We start from the raw sequence: 21053 nt of genomic DNA on the forward strand, positions 1-21053 counted from the left end.
TTCATAATGTATAGAGTAGTGTCAGTCGTCTGCTTATGAAAAATGCAAAGACACTACAAGTATACTTGAGGACCGACAAGTATTAACGTATATAGTCTTTGCAATTTTTTCTTTAAAGACTGGCGAGTGTCGGCCATTTTGAGCGCAGTTTTCATAATGCAATGGTTTGTTTTAATCTTATAATTTTATTTTAACTAAGAAATGGAAAAGTCAGAATATTTTAATGGATTGGATTTTCACGTTAAAAGTAGATATTTAGAGAAAATCGCGTTCATTAATGACACCGACCCGTATTATATTAAAAATAAAGACTATAAAATTGTTAAGCCTGGTCCGCATGATACATTAAAGTTTTTACCTACTGTTACTTATGCTGATATTTATTGGTATCTGGTGGATGGAATATCACCATACACTCAAGAGAAATTAAAAAACTACAAAAGTTTAACTGGCTACAATCAGTTTGTTAGTGGCTTTGTAAGAGAGGTGTTGGTTAAATCGTTTAATAACTACGTTTTAGTGAAAGCAACTGTAAGTATTTTTAATTGGTAGTTCATTTCCAAAAGAATTCCTTATTTAATGAAGTTCTTTATTAAGTTATGCACTCACAGAGGTTGAATGAACCTCCACTGAAACCGTGGATCATTGTACTAAAGGATATATCATCCGTTATATGTGCTCATTGCAATTGCATGGTTGGTTTGGATGAGTCATGTTCCCATATTGCGGCGCTCTTATTTTACATTGATTATTCAGTAAGGTTTAGCGAGAAAACAACTGTTACTGGAGATAAAGCTTATTGGGTTGTCCCTGTTATGCGAGATATTTGCTTTGTTCCAATTGCCGAAATGAATCTAAATTCTGCTGCAGCGAGAAAAAAAACCTTGAAAAAAAATTAATTCTTGAAGAGCATGAAATTGTGTTGAGTTCATCCAAAAAAAATCCTGTATTTTGGTTCAAAAACCAGTTCCTCTGATAACTGGAATTGAACATAAAAGGCTTGCAGAAAAATTATTTCATTACTGTGGAAAAGGATCCTATTTCAGTATTGATAGGAACTATCAGGCTAATTTCATACCAAAATGTATTAACCCAGCATATCCTATATTATTAACGGAGTTGTTTGATGAAAAAACCAAGGGATTAACCTTAGATGAGCTCTTAAAAGAGTGCGAAACTATCGAAATTGACTTTACTGTAGAGCAAGCCCGGAGTGTTGAATTAGGAAGTTAATTACAAAACAAATGTAAAATGTGGAACCATTTTCGAGCTGTTAGAATTACTGCCTCCAATTTTCACAGAGCCTGTCACAGCAATCCAGAGAAACCGTCGGCATCTTTAATCTCAGTAATTTGCTACCCTAACTCTCACAAGTTTGAAAGTGTTGCTACCAATTGGGGTATCTCAAATGACGAAACAATGCGGAAGGAATACATCAAACAGATGAAAGAAAGTTAACTTTAAATGTGAAATATCAGGACTCTGTCTAAATCCACGATTTCCTCATCTAGGAGCGTCACCCGATGGTTTGAATAGCTGCGATTGCTGCGGCAATGGTATTTTGGAAGGAAAATGCCCTTATACTTTAAAGGACCAATCGTACAAAAAAGGATTGATGAACCCAAATTTCTGTTTAACTGAGAACTTGGAACCGAAAAAAAAAACACCCGTATTATTCCCAAGTACAAGCTCAATTGTTTATATAAGAGAGCCTCTATTCAGATTTCTGCGTATGGACTAACGCAGATTTCTATGTCATTAGAGTGTACCCTGATAGGATTTTTTGGGAAACAGAATGCCAAAAGAGCCATTTTGCCTCAGTTAGTTGAAAAATTTTTCACCAATGATCCGTCTCTTAAAGAAAACCAGCCAAAAAGAAAAAGAGGAAAAAAAAACAAGTGGTACCACAAGAAATTCACAAGCTTGATAATGCCAAAATATCCTTGCCTTCAACGTCTAAAGAGCTCGGAAATTTATCTCCTGTTATAGCTCTCCGCCCTGTACCTGAAGATATTTTATCACCAAGCAAAATATTTAATAATAAAAAAAGAAAAAAAGCAAATAGTGAAATCTACACCTACAAATTACTAAGAGAAGGTTAATATAACCCAAGATGAGAAAGTTAAAAAACAAGCTGAGGAGGAAAATGGTCAGAAGACAGATGTTGAAAACGAGGAGACTAGGTGTTATTGCAAAAAAGGAGAATCAGGAGAAATGATTTATTGTGAATCCGGAAGCTGTTTAATAAAATGGTTTCATGTTAAGTGCCTAAAGTTGAAAAAATTCCGAAAGGAAAATGGGTTTGTCCAGATTGCATCAACAAGATTAAAACTAAAAAAGACTTAAACTAGATTAATTTTAAATAGTAATTCGTTAAAACTTGTATAAAATGAATTCAAATTTTTCCTTTTAAAATAATTTTTAACTTAGTGATAAAATAGTTAACATTGTGATAAACTAGTCAAGCTATAAACATTAAAGACTAGTCAAGTTAAACTAGAGAAACTAATAAAAATACAACGATATTTTATACTAATTCCAGTTAGAGTTACATGGTTTTGGCTTTCAGGCAACTTAGTGATGTGGTACAGTTACTATATGCTTGTTAGTCGTTACATTTGCATATATATATATTTAAAACTTGTTCACAATATTTACATGATAGTGTGACCGGTTTCGTTGGTCTTAGCCCTTCATCGTCTCCAATGTAAATATTGTAAACAAGTTTTAAATATATATGCAATGTAACTACGTTTTTACTCTTCATAAAACATAGTAAACGTATTATGAAAATAAATATGAACAAAAAGTTATTCTGCATAAATTTTAATTACACTTCAATTATGCTATTATATTATTCAATAGAAAACACTGATGGTGTCAAATTAGTTAGTACACAACAAACTCTTGCAATTTTATCGATTGTGGCTACTGTTTCATCTGGGGCTTTCTTTAAAAGTTCCAACTGGAATTTTAGTATGTAGTATTCTATACTTTTGTCGAAGCTGACCTATGACTCGCTCAACGTGTATTCTCACGTTAGCTAATTTGCGGGTTGCTTCTACATCATAAGTGAAGTTTCATTAGCGTTAAAATTAGTTGCTGAAATGCGCTTAGTTTGGAATTTTGAAATAAATAAGGTTGTATTTCCTCTAAAATGTCTTTCAGTAGTTCCAAACATTCCAGACCAATAAAAAACCGCACTTTTTCTTTGTCACAACCAAAGTAAGAGGGATGGAAATGTAATTTTTCTATTTCCTCCTTTTTCTGAATTATTTCAGAATGTAATTTGCATATTTCTTCCTCTTCATGGCTAATAACATTATTAAGGTCATTAATTTGAGAGCTCAAAGTTTGAATCATATCAGCACATTCTCTTAATTTAATTTATAAATCTTCAGCTTCAAATTTGGGGCAAACTCGCAATATAGTTTGTGAATGTGCATTACATACTTGTGGTTCAGTTTGTACGCAAAAATCTATTCCAGTAGTTTCAGTTTGTCCAGAAAAATCAGTTACACTATGATCAGTTTTCCCACCAAAATCTACACTACTAAAATCAGTTTGTCCCGAGAAATCGATACCAATTATTTTGGTTGTGACAGGACATCGAACCACATCTCCAGCTTCAACGTTATCAGCAGTTTTTGTGGTAGGATTAGATTCATTTGGCATACTAATTTCTGACCTCGAGACATTATCTTCAAGCAATGAGTTGGCTTCAGAAATGATAGACAGATTACCAATAACATCACTACTGTTACTTTTACCAATAGACGATACATCTTGAAAATTACCATGATATTGTAAATGATTTTCAGATGGCGTTGATGTCATTATATTATCTGAAGAGTAATTAAGTTTTCGCCTTTTCATTCTCCTATTGTATCTTCCCACATTACCCGGAGTATGTGAAGTAGATACATCAGACGAACTACTAGTATCGTTGAATGAGGGCAACCATTCTGGATTTGTTTTGTCATAAAGCTTGGAAGGTACACCTACGAAAGCATCTTTAATTTAATATGATGAAATATTATAAAACAAAATAAAACAAAAATTATTACCTGAGTAAAAGTGCCTAGAGCAAACTCTTAACTTGCCTTCTGACTCCTCTACATCTCTAGCTTAATGATCCATTGGTTGCGCCTATAAGCAGATAGCTCTTCGGTTTTAGGCCCTTGGTTATGTATTATAGCAGGAATACAAAAAAAATCTAATATCGCGCGAGTCATTGAGCGAATTATTTTTAGTTTTTTCGCCTAAACAGTTTTTTACGCAACAACATCTATGTTTTCGAACCATTTTTAAGAAAATCTGCGCCTAATATGCGGACTGCCTCTTGAAAAATAGAGTCATAGATGGCGATACTATCGCTTCCTACCCCCTCCCTATTACGTCAGATGATCATGTTTCAATCAAGACATGTTATATTACTCTATTGAAGAAAGAATGCTTTTGTAAAACACCCTTCGCATTGTATTATTTACCAAAAAATGACATTGCCAAAGTTTAAAATAGTAGGACAAACTGTAATTCTGAAAATAATTCTAAATTGAAATGCACTATTAAAAAAACATGATCTAATTCGGTTAAAGGAATTTGCTTTCTAGCATATTTTTCTTCATAAATTTCTGTCTCTTCAGTCACCTCATTTTGTTTTTCCTAATTTTAAAATATTTTAATACTATGCTAATTTTTTTTCATATTATATAACTTACATTTTCAATTTCATAATTTGCAAGCTCTATACACATATCTGTATCTTCTAATGCACCAGCTGTGTATTGTACTTGATCAGTTTCAATATCCATAAATTCGATCTGTTGTTGGTTTTCTTTTTAAGTCTGAATTGCTTGCCTATGTTTTTCGCAACCAAGGAAAGAGGTAGATTGTTCATTTAAGTCAATGTGACTGTAGGTTTTCTAAAATTATTTGTTAAATTATTTTTTTTTTTATTTAGTCAATTTGTTAAATACAATTCCTCTTTTTATGTGTTGCTCTGGTAAAAACAAAGTTGGAACCGCGGTTGTATATAGTAATCTTAATTTAACGATAATCCGATTCCAAAAAATGGTCACCACAAATCACGTCATTTGGATCAGGAGTCCAGTTAGAATTACCGATAGCTTCAAGCCATTCTTTTAACAAATCCGACCGATTAATAGGAAATCTTCAAAACAGAACATTTAATAACAGAAACATCTATGATCTTATCAATTTTTCAGCTTCTTACTTATGCCAAGAAACCTTTTTTATTTTCCCAGTATTTACAAAACTTTTGACAGAACATTTTCTACCCATTGCAAAAGTTATTTTACTTTTAAGGTCTACCAAATTTTAAAAGTTTACATATCTTAGAACTATCAAAACAAGTACTGCGTTCAAAATTTCCGCCAAGATCAATAAAGCAGACGACAGTTATCTTTCCTACGGCTAAGAACAGATGGCGCTAACACGATTCGATAGAGTTGAAACTTAAGCCTAATTCTCATACTCAAATAAAACGTGTCCCGCGAATCCCAGATTTGTTTGGATCTCTATTTATTCTACCTCATTGCTTATTTCTATGTAGTTGTCCATGTTGAGAGCTTGGATTTAGTTGGGGATCTCATACAAAATATTGTTTTTTTTTTGGTTTTCAAAATTCACAAGCGGGTGTCGGCCCCAGGCCTTAGACACCAACCATACAACATAAATTATTTCAAATGTACCTCGTGTTAACGGATGGACGAACGAAAATTTCAAAGGGATATTATATCGTGGAACGACATTATGGTCGATAAGTTAGCAGGGCTACCAGGTTTAAAACAAAATGGCGTAAAAAAACCAGATTAGGCCTTCATAAATTCATTAATAAAAAAGACTTTATTACCTATTATGCTTACGATGCGTGTCTCAATTTAGGTGAACCTTAGCAGCTATCGGTGGTTCTGTGGTAGAGCGCGCGACTGCCAAGCCGAATGGCCTGGGTTCGAAACCTGGGTTCGAAACCTGGGTTCGAAACCTGAGTGGCGCATTTGTTTTTAATCAATAGAGAAACGCTAAATTAGAATTTCTACGATGCAATAATTTCAATTCTATTTCAATTAAACCAAAATTTCGTACTCTATTAAATACGCTTCCGATAAAGCTGAAGGTCTAATTTTCAATAAAGCGTAACAAGTGTCGATGGTTCTGTGGTAGAACCTCCGCCTGTCAAGCAGGAGGTCCAGGGTTCAAATCCCGCCCGATGCGATGGCAAATTGGTACTAAAACGAATACCGTGTACAATTGGTGGAAACCGTGCCATTGGACGTTGAGAGGTAGCATTACACTCAGAAATCGGTCCGTCCCAAAGACATTAAGAAGAAGTTGGAGAGAAAACGCCCATACAAACACAACAGACTTAACATGCACAACCATCAGAACACAAACACAATACACTCAACACTCACTACCTACGCATAAACTTTACAAAAACGTAATACACCAAACCATCACGACGGTGAGCGAAAAAACACCATCCAAACCAAACCGCAAATGCTTCCGTTAACGCTTACCGTCACACGGTGGTTTTGCCAACCCTTCGAGAAACTGCGAACGCACAGATCTTTGTCCCCTCGGAGTGGTAAAAACCAAGTGCTTCTACAATTAATACTTTGCCGCTATCTTTTGTATATGTTTTTACCTCTCCGAGGGGACAAAGTCCCCTAGGAGGGGTTATACAACGACCGTGTCTGTCTGTGGGTCTGTGGGTGGGTCTGTGGGTTCGTCTGTGGGTGGGTCTGTGTGTGGGTCTGTGTGTGGGTCTGTGGGTGGGTGTGTCTGTCTGTCAGGACTGCGAACGCGTTCGCATTTTCGGTGCAAAGTGTAATCACTGCGTACGCAGTTTCTCAAAGGGTTGGCAAAACCACCGTGCGACGGTGAGCGTTAACGGATGCATTTGCGGTTTGGTTTGGATGGTGTTTTTTTGCTCACCGTCGTGACGGTTTGGTGTATTACGTTTTTGTAATGTTTATGCGTAGGTTGTGAGTGTTGAATTTGTTGTGTTTGTGTTCTGATGGATGTGCATGTTGAGTCTGTTGTGTTTATATGGGCGTTTTCTCTCCAACTTCTTCTTAATGACTTTGGGACGGACCGAGTGCTGAGTGTAATACTACCTCTCAACGTTCAATAGCAGGGTTTCCACCAGTTGTACACGGTATTCGTCTTAGTATCAATTTGCGATCGCATCGGGCGGGATTTGAACCCGAGACCTCCTGATTGACAGGCGGACGTTCTACCACAGAACCACCGACACTTGTTACGCCTTATTGAAAATTAGACCTTCAGCTTTATCGGAAGCGTATTTAATAGAGTACGAAATTTTGGTTTAATTGAAATAGAATTGAAATTGAAATTATTGCATCGAAGAAATTCTAATTTAGCGATTTCTCATTTGATTAAAAACAAATGCGTCACCCAGGTTTCGAACCCGGGCCGTTCAGTTAGGCAGTCGAGCGCTCTACCACAGAACCAACGATAACTTCAAGCTACACTGCAAATAAGACACTCATTGTAAGCATTATAGTTAACAAAGTCCTGAAATGTTTTACGAATGAAATTGTGAAGGCCTAATGTGGTTTTTTTACGAAAAAATTATAAAGACTTAATCTTGTTTAATATAATAAGTTGCTTTATTTCAATTTGGTACTTTTGTTTAGTGTTTTTTTAATGAATGGAGTTTAAGATTGTTTCTTCTATTATTTGACGTTTTATTTTTGCGGTTGTATATTTGTTTTATCTTTTATTCTTTTAAAATTATTTACTTCTTCCGCAAAATGGTTCATTTTTTGGAGGAACCTTTTTACTTATTTTTTGTGTATTAATGTTTTGAGAACCTTTACGTTTGGGGAAGGATAATTTTTGACGGAACCTTCAAAGTGTATACGTCGCATTTTCAAAAAATTTAATGGTCAAATCTTGTTTTAGCGCAGTCAGCAGATAAGATAAAGGGTAGAACCCGTTAGTTTTTTGTAATTTATTTAGTTTTTTTCAGTCGTATATTCTTATCTATTAGGTTTAGCGTATTGGTTTTCAAGCTTAATAATTCATTTATTAACAACATATCGAGTTGGTCTGGTTTTCAACTCGGTCGTAATTTATTTTAAACGTTTTCTCGGCTGATTAAGATGTTTAATGCAGTTCATCAATTGGGTTCGTTTGTGTTTATTTATAAAGAACCCTAACTATTCCCTCTACGGTCATTTATTGATATACGTTTAGTCAAGTGGCTTTCTGTGCTTTGTGAATGGTAAGTTTTTCGCTTCTTGTTAATAAGTTTTTTGTTGGTGTGGATATTTGGATATCTACGATTCCTAATGCAGTCATTGATATCCTGGGTGTGCGAGTCATTATATGATATGGGAAATTGGACGGTTTTGGTCTTTTTCATGCGGTATGTGTCACAACGTCAACAGGTTCCGACAGTCTACGAGTCGTCCACTACCAGATATCTACGGTATCTTGATCGGGCGATAGTTGAAATAAAATGAGCGTTAACTATGCGGCAAGTATTTCGTAAGCGACAAAAATACAAATACCCTCTGTAGATATTTCTTTCATTAAAATTGGCTTCGTATTATTTTTAACTGCTAAACTTGTACCGTAAATAGGGTTAAAGTCAATTGTGCATTGTTTTAGTACGTCTAACTCACTGTTGTAACTACTTAATTTATAATATTCTGAATAAATTAATCTCGGTTGTTTCGTCTCAATTATTTTAATTCAAATTAAAATTTTATACCGGGCGGGATTGAACCGGGATTACGTTATTAGTAAATAACTCTGAATTGGGGAGATATAACTTAGAGGGTCATCTCGAGAAATTATTACCACTAGGGACAATGCTTCCGAGGAGAGGTATATTTTGGCTTGCCAACTTGTTTATGAACAAAATGAAGTAAGATCTATTTATTCATATTCAAAAACACAATAAAGAAATATTAATTGGTTTTTGCCAATAGATATAGTTTATTTTTTGTAACGAATATAGCGTATTTAAACACATTTGGAGTTTTTATAGTAAAGTTAATAAATTTTACGGATTCATCTTGTAACCCCTTCGGCCCGTGTTATCTATTAGGTCAAGTCGCTACAAGTGTGCAAAATCGCGACCATGGCACAAGTTCTTGAATCAACGCATGTTCCGCGTATTCGTAGTGAGGTTTGGCAGCATTTTTCTGTAGCAATTGAAACGTCTGTTGGTATAGCGAAACGCGTTGCAAAATGCAAATATTGTTACAAGTGAGTGTTAAAGCGTTGTCTGTCTATGTTCGTATCTTGTTGTACGCTTCAATTTGGAATTAAATGTTCTGCGAAATGTGAAGTTGCAGTAAGAGCCGAAAGCAGGTATTGCAATGCTACGTTTGTATATTTAGTGTGTCCTATTCGGAAGGGAAAACTTCGAGTATACCGACCGGTAACTTAAAATATCATTTGGAGAAAAAACACCCTGATAAGGTAGATGAGTACCAAAGATCAACAGTACGTATAATATTCATTCAATGTATTTCTTTTATGTTTAAGAGCTTGTGTAACAAATACCTTAAACGAAAATTATTTTTATATGCAGATGTTTAAATAACTTTAACTTTTTAATAATGGTTCTTAATTTTGTTACAAACGTAGGTATATTCCTCGGCAATAGAAAATGCCAAAAGCAAACTCATACGATGGGTTGTTTAAAAAGACATACCATTTGAAGAAGTAGAAGCCTCAAGTTTCAGAGAGTTCGTAAACGCGATTGATCCTAAGAATTCTGTGGTGTCTAAAAGCGTTATGGTATGCGCCAAAACCGTCAAAAGTTACGCTGATGAGCTTCCAAAAATTAAGACAATTTGTGAGGTAATTACTTTAAATTCAGTTAGAGGCGAGTGCTAATATAAAAAGTTTATTTAACTATTTAGTAACGAAAAATATTAGCCCCTTTATTAGCTTTTGGTGGCATTGATTCTGGGAATTTCTGGTTTCTCCTAGGTGTGCGCGCTGGTCGCGTAGGCTTGGAGGAAATGAGGGAATTCCCCGAATCAATGTCAATTGTGCGTCCCGCGAGGGTTAGGACCCCCTGGCCAGAGTCCTTCCCTAGAGTTTTCGCTTTTAGGGAATTCTCGCTTCTCTTTTCGGGGATTAGTGGGTTATTCCGTCCAGTATCGTTGGAAATATTTTACAATATCTGAAACCAAAAACGAGGGTTGCCAAACCTGTTGATGTATTGTAAGTAGAATAGTACTTGATAAAAATATCGTCTACGTGCGCGAATCGTACAGCGGAAATTACTGGAGTGGGTGATATCGAAAAAACCCCTTTGTGAATTCAGTGACGGGTGCTGACCGAAATGATCGAGAGAGAAGGGGAGAAGTTCCTGGTCAGAGCTAAAGTTCGTAAACATCTCTCTCTAAGGAGATAGTTCAATTATGATTTAAAAACGTGTAAAAAACGAAACTAAAGAAGTTATAACACGCGTTTGCGGAAAAAGTTTGTGTCCACGTTAGACTCCGAATAACAGGATGTTGGCGTCGATGGGACTTGTAACTCCAGCGTAACCGTACCGTCCGTGCCGGGTCAACGTGGGATGAATGTGACTAACGTTACACGTCATCGTCTTGGACCGTCGTGCCGTTGCTGTCGCACATACGTATTTTAATATCATTAACTATGCCCTAGGGCGGATTCTATTTTAAAATCAAACTGGCCTAAGTGCCCAGAATCAGTAAAATTACTGAACCATGTTTGAGCTACAATAAACCGAAAGGTTATTAGTACTTGGTGTTTAAATTTTCAAATCATTGATTTCCGGCCGTACTTCGCGGTTTTTAAATTTTGTTGTTGAATTGCTAATAACTTTGTGGAATTGATCCCGTTTCTTTTTAATTAAGTGTGAACACTAAGAAATAATTCCCCCCTTGTGTTCATAATTTTTATGTTAAAATTAAATGTGTTTTTCTTTGGCAACCCTCTAAATATTGGTTTCCTTTTTATTATCCTGTAATCAAAAATACCCCTAGACAATTTTAATTAGCCGCTAACCCAGAAAGTTAAGCGAGTGTTCCCGGGCCAACTATTTTCAAATGTGGAGGTTAATATTAAATCCTATGCTTATTGAGTCTACGGACTCTGTTATACAGACCATCCCTATTGGGCTTAAAACCCTCTTTTACAGACCCACATTTCATATTTTCAAGTTCCACTTATTTTAACCTTACTTATAAGCTTTTTCCCTCTACAATTTTTTGTCGAAGGCCATTGATGGACAAGTGGCATTTACAATGGACCTTTGGACATCGTCGAACCGCAAGCCTTTTATTGGAGTTACTGCCCACTGGATAGAAAAAGATTGGGTTGTAAAATCGATAATGCTTGGCTTTATACATTTTCCTGGAAGGCATACTGGGAAACACATATGCGATGTGTCCCTGGACCTTATCAAAAAGAGAAATTTAAATAAGGCAAATTATAATATCAGTTCAGCTAGCCGTGTGGTCGAGTTGGGTCGTTCCGGTTTAACACGACCCGACACTGACAGTGACAGCAAGCCTAATTTCACATACTAATCTTTGACAATTCTTGAAAAATCGTAATTTTAGGTTTTCGCCATTACTATGGATTATGCGTCCAACAATGACACTTTTTTCCAGTGAACTTGTGCAACAAACCGCCCTTCTTGGATACCGCTACACTAAACAACATCGAATCCGCTGCTTTGCACATGTAATTAACTTGTCCGTGAAAGTAATCCTAGACACGGTAAATTCAAATCCAAAACACCAAAATGAAAACGAGTATGGAATCGATGAAGTTGAGCTTATTCCTTCATTAGATGAATTTCCTATAGGGAAAGCAGTAGCTAAGGTAAAGGGTTTCAATGCATGGTTTCGTGTCGGCTTAAGGCTAGTTTTCACTAAGGCAAAACTGACGTGACGGCGGGCGTTAACTTTTGAAATCCTCCTTCAAAGGTCTAAAGCTGGTTTCACAATTGACCAAAAATTTGCAGCCTAAAGTTCGACGATATTTCGAATGGAAAACAATTTTCCGCTCGGCATCTTTAGTCGTCATTCTGTCGTATTTTCTGTCGAGTGTGAAACCAACTTTATACAATGTGAACTTAGTGAAAAACAGCCTTAGTAAAAGATTGCCGACGACGGTGATCCTGGTTCGGTTTCCGACGACGGTGATCCTTTATCGGTTTCCGACGACGGTGATCCCGGTTCGATTTCCGACGACGGTGATCCCGGTTCGGTTTCCGACGACGGTGATCCTGGTTCGTTTTCCGATGACGGTGATCCCGGTTCGTTTTCCGACGACGGTGATCCCGGTTCGTTTTCCGACGACGGTGATCCCGGTTCGTTTTCCGACGACGGTGATCCCGGTTCGGTTTCCGACGACGGTGATCCCGGTTCGGTTTCCGACGACGGTGATCCCGGTTCGTTTTCCGACGACGGTGATCCCGGTTCGGTTTCCGACGACGGTGATCCCGGTTCGGTTTCCGACGACGGTGATCCCGGTTCGTTTTCCGACGACGGTGATCCCGGTTCGTTTTCCGACGACGGTGATCCCGGTTCGTTTTCCGACGACGGTGATCCCGGTTCGTTTTCCGACGACGGTGATCCCGGTTCGTTTTCCGACGACGGTGATCCCGGTTCGATTTCCGACGACGGTGATCCCGGTTCGGTTTCCGACGACGGTGATCCCGGTTCGTTTTCCGATGACGGTGATCCCGGTTCGTTTTCCGACGACGGTGATCCCGGTTCGTTTTCCGACGACGGTGATCCCGGTTCGTTTTCCGACGACGGTGATCCCGGTTCGTTTTCCGACGACGGTGATCCCGGTTCGATTTCCGACGACGGTGATCCCGGTTCGGTTTCCGACGACGGTGATCCCGGTTCGGTTTCCGACGACGGTGATCCCGGTTCGGTTTCCGACGACGGTGATCCCGGTTCGGTTTCCGACGACGGTGATCCCGGTTCGTTTTCCGATGACGGTGATCCCGGTTCGTTTTCCGACGACGGTGATCCCGGTTCGTTTTCCGACGACGGTGATCCCGGTTCGTTTTCCGACGACGGTGATCCCGGTTCGTTTTCCGACGACGGTGATCCTGGTTCGGTTTCCGACGACGGTGATCGTGGTTCATGCATGTCGGTAATTTCGCGCTAGGTAATATTGTATTTACTCAGTCAACTTAGGATATTATGGGTTTTGTACTAAAATCTATTTGTAAATGTAATCTACCCCGCGGTCTTTTCAGATAAGAGCTGCCATTGTCCAAATTCGTGTTTCACTTTTGAAGGAGGAGAAACTTCAACAGTTAAACAAATCCTTTGAAATAGACGACCTGTCACTTATTTTAGATGGCGTCAATCGCTGGAATTCCACCTACGAAATGCTTAAAAGAGGACTGGCATTGAAAGCGGTAATTTTATTCCATTGTAGTACCATTTCTACCGTACATAATTCTCCTTTTGATTTTCCAAATCCAGTCGCTTCAATCGCTCATGAACAGCGAAAAAGATTTGCACAAATATATTTTGTCAGATTTAGAGTGGGAACTAATTAAAGAATTTGTACACGTATTGAAGGCAAGTTAATGCATTTTGCATATTTTAGTTCAAACGTCAAAAGATTATATACTGATAGCTCTACTCCGTATAAAAGGATTTCGAATCGGCGACACGGCGGGTGTCAGTCTCCAAATACTCAACAATTTCTATTGTTATGCCCGCGTATCATTGGTTACAGGACAAGCTAAAGACTGTCATAGACAGAACAGAAGGCCCTCTCAAGGAAGCTTGTTGCCTTGCGAGACACAAATTGGAAGAATATGCGGAAAATTCAAACGTTGAAGCTCAGTGGATCGCCATAGGTAATACCAAATGTAACATAATAAAAGGAAGTATGACATTGCTTAGAGTTTTAATGCGAATAGTCGAAATATTTCTCAGACACTGACATTCTTGTCCAGCTACGGCTTGTTGGATTTGCAGCGTAACTAATTAGATATTATCCTCCTTGCTTTAGGTGTTCACGTAGTTTACTAAGCCTAAATCTGTCTGAATTCGTGAAATTTATTTCGTTGCGAATCTTTATAAGAAACGGACATCCAGTTGTGAACAGAAATCTCGCTATTTTTAGGGGGCTCTGTGCTGAACTAAAGCATCATTGTGAAATAATTTTGAAAATCAGGTCGCGATAATGGCTTATTATTGGCATACTTATTTTTGTTACGTTACTTATGTTAATACTACTCGTAATTTGATTGTACAGCCCTTCTAAGCGTGATGTATTTAATATACTCTCTTAATAAGCCTTTTACTACACTGTGCGAAACCAAAAATTGGATTGTTATTGCCGGTATCAGAAGTTAATTAAACGAAGTGATCCTATAGATTCAAATATGGAAGAAGCGGACGTTAAATATACAATTTTGAACTTTCAGTGTTCTTTCTCTCGGCAAACGTTTATACGGTGCCCCGCACCAGTCGCTTGAGAGAGATTCGCAGTCAGGACGGGTACTTATTCACAGCTGTTGTGGCTTTTGTCATGCCACTCTCCCCTAGCGCCTAGGGATGATTTTTGGATATGACAATTGGGGGAAAGGACCCCTAAAATGGGTTCGGATAATAATATTGTTGGTAATTTCAGTTGTGGATCCCACTCTAAAATTAGATTTCTTCAAAGAGAACTAAGACAAAAGTACCGTAAAGAACATCAAATGCGCAGTAATAAACACATACAACAGATTTTACGACTCCAAGAATAAGCAACTCGATTATCCAATTTATTCTTCTGGTAGCTGCAGTGTTGAACTTTCAAATGAGATGCGTAAGATATTCCCTAAGCTGGCCCGAAAATGTTCAAATGGATCAGAACTCCTTCTATATTTAAAGAACGAGCTTGCGCCACCGAATACAGACATTCTTCAATGGTGGAAGGTAATTAAAAATCTTAGTTTGTTCTACTCGGCGTTGTAGTGTAGTAATTGGTAGCACGAGACTAAAATGGTTCCTTTGTAAATGAAAGTAGATAAAATGTATTGGTTTAATGTTTATCTTTATTCTTAGATAAATGAGCATAAGTTTTCAAATGTTGCCAAAATGGCGAGGGATTATTTATCCATCCAAGGTTCTTCCGTACCATCAGAAAGGTGCAAATTTGGTGTCGCCAAAGCGTGGCTCAATGAAACCGGACACCATTTCAGCGGTCATGAGCCTGAAATCGTGGTGGGCCTCGGACTAATTTATTTTACAATAGGATAAAAAAACCTAGCTTATCTCGATTTATTTGTAAAGAATGTTGAAATAACCCTTTATTTTATTTCTTGACATTTCATATCTTTTCTATAAATGGTTGAAATAAATTAAAATAAATTCTGGTCATCGATAAACGTTTAGACATGGTTCTTTTTTCCGTTCTCCATAATAAATACTGGTAGTGATAAAACACAACGGATTGTGTATGAACATGGATATTGATGAATAAAACCGCTCTGTGGATTAGCCTAAAAACATTATAAAGCCGTAGATATGCTCACCGTTAAAATTGTTTGTAAATAATCTTAATCAGATGTAACGCGTACCTTTTTTATCAGTTTAGTTTCCCATAACGAATAATATTTGTTTATCTACAACTAAAAAGCCGTTATTTTTAAACAATTTATAAAAATTCATATGTATAAATTAAGTTAATGTATAATAAAGTCCGACCCCTAAGAAGGACACATACGCGTAGAGATCGGAGTTTGAATAAGAAATTATCCAATTATTTATTTTTATTCATAACCGCAAATTATCCAAAAAATATACGAAAAAACCGATTATTTTTGCACGTCCGTTGTTTATTCGTATAAAATTTTCATAAAAACTGTTAACCAAACTTTTTATGGTTAATCGAAATTTTGGCGGTTTATTTATTCGTTCCGCCGACCTTACTCATTGTCCAACCGAAAACTATGTCACGTGGTGATTGTAGGGGCAATTTAAACTTTTAGTCAAATATAAATGTAAATATAATTATCTGCTATTTCTTCCAACAAAATAAGCAGAAAATTTGCTGTATGATCTATGAGCCATAAACATATTTACCGTCGGGCCATTTTATATCCGTCCCTGAAATAAGTTGCAGTATCAAAGCGGGGAACAGTGAGTTTTAAGTGCAGCGTCAAAGCGTTTAGAATAAAGTAAGAAAAGAACGGTTTACCGTACCAACCAAAGACTATGTAAGCTATCGCTACATTGCCATCTATCTTCTCTTTGGAGAACAAAAAAAGGGTGGTTAAAATATTGAATTTGAATTAAGGGTTGGAAACTGATATTTTTATACATTTTTTATATGCCTAAAAATTATATTATTATATTATTAAGTGATACTAAGTCATTGTTACATATGATTATTAATTAAAAAATATAAAAATTATAGATATCTGCTATTTTTTATTTTCAACTATAAGCTATAATTTGAGAACATAATTGCAATACACAATTTCTCCAAATAGTCATAGTTCCATATAATAATTAACTTACGAAATAAAAAATTGTATAAATATAATAGATAATATATGCAATGTCTCAGTTGATACGAATGTAACCAATTTTCATAACCAGTTTAATATTAATAAGTTTAATCATTTTAGTCTCCTACTTCTCAGCAACATCTACAGTTTTTATGTCCCTGTTCCACCGATAATTTTAAACCAGTTTCCATGAATATGTATTTGTATTCCTCGTCTGTGAAAAAAAATTTCCGTACTGAGAAGACAGAAATTTTTAAAAATTGATCTTACCAGAATAAGGTTTTTCACTTAAAATGTTTTTACCTGTCCGAGGGTACTATTTAACCTCTTAGGGGTTATACCGTGTCTGTGTGTATGTCCTGCGAACGCGTTCGCAATTTTGGTGCAAAGCGTAATCACTGCGTACGCTGTTTCTTTGAATTTGTTGATTTTAAATTGTGGCAAAACTGCGTTAACGGATTATATTTGCGTTTGTGGTTTTTGGGTGTTTTGTTCGTCAACGGTCACTGCCGCGACGGTTGTGCATTAGTAGTCGTTTTCGAGATGTTGCGATTGTAATGTAGATGTATATTGTGCATTTGTGACGTGTTGTGGTTTTGTGATGTTAGTGTTCCGTTTGCGTTCTACTTTCCAACGTCTATACATTGACTTTTCGAACGGACCGATTGCTGAGGGTTACGATAAACGTCTCAACGTCCATAAGGTGGGGCGTCCACCAAATGTTCACGGTATACGTCCTATTATCAAATTGCGATCGCATCGGACGGGTTTTGAACCCGGACCCTCCTGCATGGCAGGTGAGTGCTCTACCAAAGAGCCACCGATGCATGTTTATAACCGCTGTTTTTAGAAAACAGCCTTGACAAAAGTCCTTTCCGCTGTTATAAAGTTATTAACGTCAATTAGTCCGATAAAGTTTTATTACCTCTCCGAGGTACTATGTAACCCAGGAGGGGTTATACAATCACCGTATCTGTCTGTCTCTGTGTGTGTCTGTCCTGCGAACGCGTTCGCATTTTCGGAGCAAAGCGTAACCATTGCGTATAAATTATGTTAATCTTATATTTAATTAAATATTTATAAATTATATTAATTTTATATTTAATTAAATATTTATAAATTATATTAATTTTATATTTAATTAAATATTTTAGTACTTTAATGTAAAATTTGATCGTGATCAGGTATTGAACTCGGGTCGCATTGTTACAATGCGGATAGTTCACCGCCGAGCCATTGACTTCCTTAGGGAAAATATAAAAGTAAAGGAATCATTATGATAAGGCGGGTTTTTTTACTAAACGGATGAATACAATATCTGTATATATTTTTTATTCAACTTTGTTTTTTAATTTTTGTGAACTTGTTAAAATCTAAATATTTGACGTATGAAAATTTAAAGGTGAAATCTTGTCTTAGCGCAGTCAGCATATAAAATGGTTAAAGGGTAGAACCCGTTAGTCTTATGTAATTTATTTCGTTTTTACAGTCTTTTTTATCTATTGCGTGTGTGTTTAGCGTATTAGTTTTCAAGGGTAATAGTTCATTTATGAAGAAAATATCGAGTTGTTTACATAGTGGTCTGGGTTTTTAATTGGGTCGTCATTACTTCGTATTTTATTTTAAACGTTTTCTCGACTGATTAAGATGTTTAATGAAGTTCATCAATTTGGTTCGTTTGTTTTATTCCGTCTACGGTCATTTATTGATATACGAACTGTCAATGGGCTTTCTGTGCTTTGTGAATGGTAATTTATTCGCTTCTTGTTAATTCATTTTTTATTGGTGTTGATATTTGGATATCTACGATTAATAATGCAGTCATTTATTTCCTGGGTGTGCGAGTCATTATATGATATTGGAAATTGGACGGTATTGGTCGTTTTCATGCGGCATGTGTCACAACGTCAACAGGAAGTCTACGAGTCGTCCACTACCAGATGTCGAATATAGCTATTCTACGGTATCTTTATCAAGGGCGAGTGTTGAAATAAAATGGGCGTTAAAGATGCGGCAAGTATGTCGTAAGCGAGAAAAATACAAATACCCTCTGTAGATATTTCTTTCATTAAAATTTGCTTCGTATTATATTTAAATGATAAACTTGTTCTGTAAATAGGGTTAAATTCAATTGTGCATTGTTTTAGTACGTCTTACTCGCTGTTGTAACTACTTAATTTATATTATTCTGGATAAATTAAACTCGGTGGTTTCGTCTCAATTATTTTAATTAAAATTAAAACTTTATACCGGATGGGATTGAACCGGGATTAAGTTTTTAGTAAATAACTCTGAATTGCGGAGATATCTTCAAGGGTCATCTCGAGAAATTAATACCACTAGGGACAATTCTTCCGAGGAGAGGTATATTTTGGCTTGCCAACTTGTTTCCATTTTTGGTTGACTGAATTTTTTGAATTCTATCTGAAACGTTTAGGACTGTATGCAAAATTGTCAATATTTTATCAGAAACAAAATATCAAAATATTCTTTACTGTCTCTATCATCTATCGTAGTGGGTAGAATATTTATTTTGCTGCTAAAAATTAAGATTGCCAGATAAACAATTAGCTTAGCATCCAAGATGGGTAATCTTTAACAATTTTTTATCAGATCTTTTGTTTTGTTTTTTCTTTTTTGTCGCTCTTCTGCAAGATCGCAATTGATGAATATAACTGCAAAAAATCCTCATTTTTAAGTATACACAAATTATTTTGTGTTTGAACCCACGGCACATATTATCAGCCTCAACATCTTTGGTTTCTTTTATCATTTTAGATAAAATTTTGGCTTTGTGGATTTTCCCATTAAACACCTTTTAAAAAACTTTTTCGATTTGTAACATAAACGCTGTTACAACATCAGATGGAGAAATTAATCCCCCAAAATCTCCCTTCTTATAGTTATAGGCTTTTAAATGTGTGAATATCTGATTTTGGTTCACCAGGTACTCAGATTCGGTAAAAAATCGACAAATAGTTTAACACTGTCACATTCATGGGAATATCTAAATTTTCTTACTACACTTCCCGTCGATTGTGTTCAGAAACGCCTCGGCAACTGCGTGAACATCAATTTCTTTAACTTTGATTATTTGAGTCATTTTTTTTCAGGTTGTTCACACTCTTCATCTGTAGAATTAATGCTTTTCACTTTTTTCAAGGACTTCAAGCTAATTAGCTTGTCCATATTCGACAACCTTCTACCTTTTTTGGAACGCTTGCTATTTAAAAGTTGAGATCCAAAAACAGTTTCTGCTCTTCTGTTGGGAATTCCTTTGCGGCTGAAGATAAACTTGCAATTTTATCACCCGAGGTTTTTGGAAGTTTGGATTTCAAATGTATAATCCTCTTTCGACTTCGGCTGAGTAATGTAGATTTAACCCGAAGTTTCGTTTTTAATTTTTTTAATTTTTCGTGGAGTATCTTCTGGTTTTTTATTTGACCTTCTAATACTGCTTAAAACTGGTGTGCCAATTTTGTCTGAAATAAAGTTTTATTAATTTATAATATTTAAAAATTCTTATAAATTCCATAATGATAATAGTATATAATATATAAACTTAAAAATGAAAAATATACCCTTGCAGGTAAAATATAGTTTTCACAATTTTCTTATAAATCTGATTTAAGGCTATGAGATATTTCACTCAACACTGCAAATGATATTATCTCATAAGATATATATTGCATACTTGTGATAATACCTACCAGTAGAATTTAAATTTGTGGATGATAACTTAAAATTATTTTCCAGTAAATTACCATTGACTTGACTAATATTATCTTAAAATTAAATTATACTATCAAATTGAAAATTTCCTAATAACGACGAATACTTTGAATTAGTTTCAGGTAAATAATCTAATAATAATAATAATAAAGGGTAGCACTTTCACCTCGCAGCAAGAGGAGTCTGGTTCGATATCCGCTAGTGGCCCCAGTTGAAAAATCCACTTATTTTTTAATAAAATATGAACAAATTTGCTTAAATATAAAGACAATACTAGTATCATAGTTTGCACTCCCAGTAACATTGAATAAAATGAAACTAGAATTTTCAATTCGAGATAAAGTTTTACAAATTTTTCTAATGGGAATTCTTGGTCTTCTTAAAACTAGATAAAAATTCAATTAGTGCTATGCCTATAATCAATTTATATCAATAGAACTTATAGTACAGTTTTCATCGTTTTGTTCCATATTATTACGGTTCGATTTTTTTTTTAATAATATCCAATTATATCCATAATTGGAGGTGGACGAAACTCCATTTCATCAAGTTTTATCCAAAAATTGTAATCCTAACATAAACAAATTTAATTTATTTACATATTTATGATGAAATAATTTTTACAGTTTTTAATTGTTTATGAAAGGATAAAAACGTCGTTAGATTTGCATATTTAATAAAAACAATGATGATATTTACAATGAGTCCGAATAGTTTCGTTCTGCTTAGCAAAACATCTTCAGCAATATGTTTTGCTAATTAAAGGTGTAGTGAGTTCGAAGTGTCTCCCAGTGTC

The 21053-nt window shown here is 35.8% G+C and overlaps 2 protein-coding genes across 2 annotated transcripts; both read left to right on the top strand.

Moving 5' to 3' along the window:
* The first annotated feature begins 201 nt into the window (after window positions 1-201).
* Window positions 202-899, top strand: LOC149943337 (uncharacterized). The gene is made up of 2 exons (XM_090175705.1): window positions 202-531; window positions 612-899. The coding sequence occupies exons 1-2, from the start codon at window positions 202-204 to the stop codon at window positions 897-899; spliced, it is 618 nt and encodes a 205-aa protein (XP_090031831.1).
* A 10741-nt stretch (window positions 900-11640) lies between these two features.
* Window positions 11641-15272, top strand: LOC149943338 (uncharacterized). Its single transcript, XM_090175706.1, has 6 exons — window positions 11641-11871; window positions 13265-13429; window positions 13497-13595; window positions 13756-13879; window positions 14737-14948; window positions 15078-15272. The coding sequence occupies exons 1-6, from the start codon at window positions 11641-11643 to the stop codon at window positions 15270-15272; spliced, it is 1026 nt and encodes a 341-aa protein (XP_090031832.1).
* Window positions 15273-21053: the final 5781 nt, after the last annotated feature.

This window comes from Leiobunum rupestre, chromosome 5 (genome assembly GCF_980474605.1).
Source record: "Leiobunum rupestre chromosome 5, qqLeiRupe1.1.hap1, whole genome shotgun sequence".
In the NCBI taxonomy this organism is placed as follows: domain Eukaryota; kingdom Metazoa; phylum Arthropoda; class Arachnida; order Opiliones; family Sclerosomatidae; genus Leiobunum; species Leiobunum rupestre.